General features: G+C 47.1%; 1 protein-coding gene across 1 annotated transcript in view; it reads left to right on the top strand.

The window, feature by feature from the left end:
- Nucleotides 1–343: 343 nt before the first annotated feature.
- The window catches only part of fam221a (family with sequence similarity 221 member A), a 51,235-nt gene continuing 45,578 nt past the window's right edge, over nucleotides 344–6,000 (top strand). Inside the window, exon 1 of the mRNA XM_055661110.1 lies at nucleotides 344–487. Coding sequence (XP_055517085.1) covers nucleotides 423–487 — 65 coding nt within the window. The 5' untranslated portion in view covers nucleotides 344–422. The remainder of the gene's footprint in view (nucleotides 488–6,000) is intronic.

Raw genomic sequence — 6,000 nt, 5'->3', positions numbered from 1 at the left:
GAAACGTCACCTATTTCCTTCGCTCCATAGATGCTGCTGCACCCGCTGAGTTTCTCCAGCATTTTTGTGTACCTGCACTATCTCTGTATTCGGTGCATTAAATTTGACCTGTTATTGTGATCGATCGGTGCATTAGCGCTGCCGTTGTGCTGTGACGGATACACACGATCTGTACTCTGTGCATTAGCGTTGACCTGTTGCTGTGACTGATATACAATATCTGTACTCGGTGCATTAGCGCTGCCCTGGCGCTGTGAGTGATACATATGATCTGTACTCGGTGCATTGCTGCTCCCCAGTTGCTCTGGACGATTTGTAGTAGTTGCATCAGCGCTGCCCACGTGCTGCGAGCCACACGCACGCTTCACCACCGGGCGCAGTGGCTGCCGGGCGCCTCCGTTGCCTGGTTACCGGCGCTGCCCATGGAGCGCATCAGCCTGGACAGGGATGCGCTCGCCGCCGTCGATTCCTATGTGGAGTATCGGAGGTGAGGGATCAACGGCCACCTACCTGACTGACCCCGAGTCTGCTCCTCCCACCCACTGTCGAGTGCTCGAAGCCGAGGGAGAATTGGTGGCTGGGGGCTGGACTACAGGTTCTGGGGCTGGGGACGTGGGCTACTGGTTCCGGGACTGGGGGTCTGGGATACAGGTTCTGGGGGCGTGGGCTGTAGGTTTTAGGGACGTGGGCTACAGGCTCTGGGGTCCTGGGTCACAGATCAGGTTCTGGGGCCGGGGTCCTAGGCTACAGGTTCTGGGACTGGGGACTTGGGGTACAGGTCAGGTTCTGGTGCTGGGGGTCTGGGGTACAGGTTTAGAGGATGTGGGGTAGATAGAGGCTCTGGGGATGTGGGTTACAGGTTCTGGGACTGAGTACGTGGGCTACATGATCTGGGGACGTAGGCTACAGGTTCTGTGACTGGGGGACCTGGGCTACAGGTTTTATGGACCTGGGCTACGTTTTGTGGCTGGGGACGTGGACTACAGGTTTGGGGTTGGAGATGTGGATTGCAGGTTCTGGGGCCCTGGGCTATTGGTTTTAGGGCTGGGAACCTGGGCTACATTGTGGTCTTCCTTGGCTTGAACCTTTGGACCTTATGCCTTAACAATATTTCACACATGCTGACATCATGATGCCTCTACCTGTTCAATTTGGATGGTTAAATGTAACTGTAATGGCAAATATCCGACTCGTCCAGTGGCCAACTTTCCGTTGCCATTACTACACAGGACAGGGGCGGCCTTAGGGGTTGCGGGGCCCAATTGGGAACAATTTTGGTGAGCCCCAGATTCCCAGCCAAGGTTTGTCAGCCGAGTTATTTAGTATATATTATGAAATTGTACACTAAGGTGCTATGGATTATACACTGTCTGAATCCCTCCTGCTCCCGTTTGACTGTCAGTACCTCCACTGGCTTCCAACCGTTACCAGCTAATTACCATTAAACTGCATTATGTGATTGGACACAATGCCCTTGGAGACAGCAGCTGATTGGACGGAGACCTATTTGGTTGGTGATTGGACGTAACCCCCTTAGAGACAGCGATTGATTGGCCGCCAAATAATCAGGCACAAAATAATTGACAAATAGGAAAACAACAATCGCCGGTCGGTGCGAACTCAGTTGACTAACTGGCTGTATCTCCAAACTAAACAGTATAAAATGCAGGTACATTCATTTAAAATAAAATTCAGTGATTATTTCACATGATTTCTTACTGTGTAAAGCTCAGTATCTGACCAATTCCTGTTTAACACGTTTGGTCTGCCGTGAGCATTTTTCTCTCCCAAAACTGTTTATATCTAGCAATACGATCAACAAACCATGCGATAGGAAGCGATCGATAAGATTTGATGGGGCACCCTGAGCTTTTTTGCACTAGTATTAGGGTTAAGTTATTGAATTTATTCGTTTCTCATTTGTTCTCATACAATCTATGAGTATTGTGTTTACACGCCTGTTATGCTGCTGCAAATAAGAATTTCATTGTTCTGTTGTGGGTACACATGACAATTATACATTCTTGACTCGACTCTTCACTCATGCATTTGTGCAATAGAAAACAGGTAACCATTGCACTCTGCGCCAAGTTAAATAGGATCAGCAGTTAGTAAGGAAGTGACTATTCACCTCCAAAGAGCAACCCTTTGATAGGTGGCTTCACTAAATGGTGTGACTCAATATTCCTCCAGCAGTTTGGTTTTTTTTGCTCAAGATCTGCAGCTTGCGATTTAATACTATGTTCCGCTGCGATCTAACTAATGGATGGCCACATGCTGAAGCACACGCAGCATTGAAATGCTAATACGCCAATTAGCAAGAATATTGAACAATACAGTAACACGTAGCTCAGAGGACACTGGGGTTTAATTTTACAAATGCCCATTTTCACGAAACGTCACTTTTGGCAACGATACCAGTTTTTAAGAAGGCAGACTTTGCACTGACCACTTGAAAATAAATCAGTGGTTAACTGGCAATGTAAACGTGATGGTGTGCCTGCCACCAAAGCAGCAGGCACCGTGGAAGGTGGGGGAGAGGGAGATGAATGTGGATGGTTAGGGGGTGAAACAAAAAGATAAAGAGCTGGTTTCAGTGCAACAGCAGTACAAAACTTGAAACAGCTGGTCACAGGGCTAAGAGGCTGAAGTGCTTCAGGCTGCTGTTGGACTGAAACCAGCTCTTTATCTTTTTGTTTCACAGAATCACTTCAAGCCCATTATAAGTGCAACATGAACCGTGATGGGAATGGGTTTTAGTAAGTAAGTAAGTAAATTTAAGTAAGTAAGTAAATTTTAAGAAATAATTAGGTTTCCATACATCCATAGAAAAATAAAAAAAATAAAAATGACACAACACATTATAGAATTTAACATGAACGTCCCCCCACAGCAGAATCAAAATTTTCCACTGTGGGGAAAGGCACTAGAAAGTTCAGTCCTCTTCCTCTGTGATCACCCGAGGTCGGGGCCTATGTGGCCTCCGCAGCCAGTCTGATGTTTTCAGGCCCTCTTGCTGGATGATGGAGCTCTGGCGTCGGGAGAAACACGCCTCAGCGGCTTTGAGTGTCTGGAACGGCCGCTCCCTCCCCGGACCGCGGCTACCAATGTCCACAAGGTCGGTGCTCCGACTCTGGCGATCTCGGCGAGAGATCCCAGGCTCCATGGTGTTTTAAATCCAGCGCCGCCCGTGCCTGGACGCTCCGCAGACCGCAGCTCCTCGATGTTGGAGTCGGCGGTCACAGCACTCCAGAGCTTACCGCACGGTGTTTCAGTGCTGCGCCGCCGAAGCTGGGGTTCTGGCCATTCCCGACAGGAGACGCTGCTCCAGTCCGATGGTAGGCCGCGAGGAAGGGGCGAAGATGCAGCTCGGAGGGAAGCCGCCTCTCCGACCAGGTAAGGACCAGGGAAGTTTCCCCCTTCCCTTCCCCCCACCCACCACATAAAAGAAGACCTCCAACAAACATTTTTTTTTAAAGGACTAAAAATAAAAAAGGGTGAAAGGACGGACTGCAGGCAGAGCAGCCATACACAACAGCGCCCCACTCCTGCAGCCATTTTTAGGAGGTACGCTAAGGTCCATGAGGCTGAGGTTGGGAAGGAAGAGGGGGGGGTAGACGCTACAAGCCTCTCGTGAGAAATTTAATGTCTCTGAAATTGAAGATAGACATAAAGTTGGAGTAACTCAGCAGGCCAGGCAGCAACTCTGGAGAGAAGACCCTTCTTCAGACTGAACTCTCGCCGGTGAGAGTACTTGTGATTGCCTGAAGAATGGTCTCGACCAGAAACGCAACCCTCTCCCCAGAGCCCGTCCCGCTGAGCCACCTTCAATTTCAGAGCCAAACAAAAAACAGTGCTGGAAGAACTCAGCGGGCAAGCGGCTGCCACACCCGCTGAGTTTCTCCAGCATTTTTGTCTACCGCAAAATGTCAATGATTCCGGGAATGCCGAGGTGACAGGGTGAGAGAGAGGGAGTGAGAGAGCTAGAGAGAAACAAGATGGGGAGCGGGCGAGAGAGAGTGCGTGAGAGAGAGAGATAGAGGGAGGGAGAGAGCGAAAGACAGAGCGACACAATGTGGGTCAGTAGGTGAATGACTAACCTGCACACCAAGAAGAAGTCCCTTCTCGCGGTCCGGAGCCCTCAATCATGATGGTGAGTTTTAAGAAATTCTCAATGTGTAATCAATGCATTGATCTACATTCCTCAGTAAATGTAATTGTGTTTGGATCAAGTATTAATGACACCACGTGAATTTTATTCAAAGGAACGCGGCGTCATTAATACGTTCAAAACACAATTACATTTGAGGAATGTGGATCGATGCATTGATGACACATTGTATAATTACTTGTTAACTACTGGCTGTTAACAAGTGCTAACAGTAGTAGTTAACAAATCATTTGTGTCTGATGGCCGTGCAGCGGTTGTTATCCATGTTCGTTTAAAAAAAAAATCCGGATGCCGAATGTTTAAAAAAAAAATCTTATCTATCTAAATGCGAATTCGTATTTCCATACGAAATACGGAACATTGGTGCGGGGCCCAATTGGGAGCAATTGGTCCAATCGGCTTAAGGCCGGCCCTGACACAGGTAAGTAGGAGTGATCTTAAGCAGACCTATTAGAACAGATTTTCCAGTCATTATTTCCAGTTTAATTAGTATTTATTGAAATGATTGTACAAACAAAGAGATGAATGTACCAGGTTTTCCTTATTCTGCACACAAGTTGTAGCTAGCAGTTCTCCCCAGTCTGGTTAAAACTGTATACTGTCCACCCCTGTGCTTGGTCTGCCACTATGCCCATATATGTATACGCCCCTCTGTGCATCTAATGACCACCCCCAAGTGTCCAAAATAATACTGCAAGATATATCTAGACAAAAGAATAAAATATGCCAACAGTAGCTAGCCTAAACATAAATGGCTCCAACACACCGGCCTATAATTGTCGCGTATATAACAAAACAATTACCAATAAACATTAAAAGGAGCTTTAAAAACTACACATTTTCAAAAAAACAAGGTATGTACTATGTATTGGCATGTAATCTTCTTTAGTGATTCTTCAATCTTCTTGCTGTACCTAGGTCTCAGCTTCTTGGAGCAGACATATCTTTGTTATCGGCCTTTCCAAGATGCTGCTCTTAATTTGAAGTCGAACTGTGCGCACAAGACTTTGTGCATCTGGAATGGTCTTCAATATTCTGCCCATTTGCCAGGAGCCTCGTGGTGCAGTGGAATCAGCCAGCACAACAATGTCACCTGGAGCTTCTCCTTACCCTTGACCATCGTTGTCATTCTTGGATTGGAGACAAGTATTCTTGTGTCCACTGTTTCCAAAAGAGATCTGCCACATATGTGCCACATCTGTCTGTGGAATTCTCTGCCTCGGGGTTCTCTGGATGCTTTCAAGAGAGAGCTAGATAGGGCTCTTAAAAATAGCGGCGTCAGGGGATATGGGGAGAAGGCAGGAACGGGGTACTGATTGGGGATGATCAGCCATGATCACATTGAATGGCGGTCCTGGCTCAAAGGGCCGAATGGCCTAGTCCTGCACTTATTGTCTATTGTCTATTGTCATATTGCACCTGTCTCCATCTGCATTTAATGTACGTCTTCCTTCACGAAGAGTCCAGGTGGCTTGTTTTTCAACAGAAGAAGGTGGTTTGGTGTGAGTGCTTCCAGTCACATTGGATCATCAGAACTCTTGGTAATGGATCGATTTAAAATTGCTTGAACTTCACAAACTAAAGTTAGCAATCCTTCATTGTCCAGAACTTGTTGGTTCAGAACAGAGCGCAGCAGATTTTGAACCAGGAGATCAATAGTTCCCAACCACCACTGTGATGGGATCCTGCTGGGAAGGTTAAACTACCACTTTATCCCTCGCTGAAGCATAGTACTGTGGATCTTATTCTGATTCAAGCCATGGAGTGCTTCTCTCAATTCTCTTTCCGCTCCGATAAAATTTGTGCCATTGGCTGATCTTAAAGAAACT

Source organism: Leucoraja erinacea, chromosome 2 (assembly GCF_028641065.1).
Source record: "Leucoraja erinacea ecotype New England chromosome 2, Leri_hhj_1, whole genome shotgun sequence".
Taxonomy (NCBI): domain Eukaryota; kingdom Metazoa; phylum Chordata; class Chondrichthyes; order Rajiformes; family Rajidae; genus Leucoraja; species Leucoraja erinaceus.
Note: the sequence above shows the minus strand (reverse complement) of the source record. Positions and strands in the feature narration are given on the sequence as shown.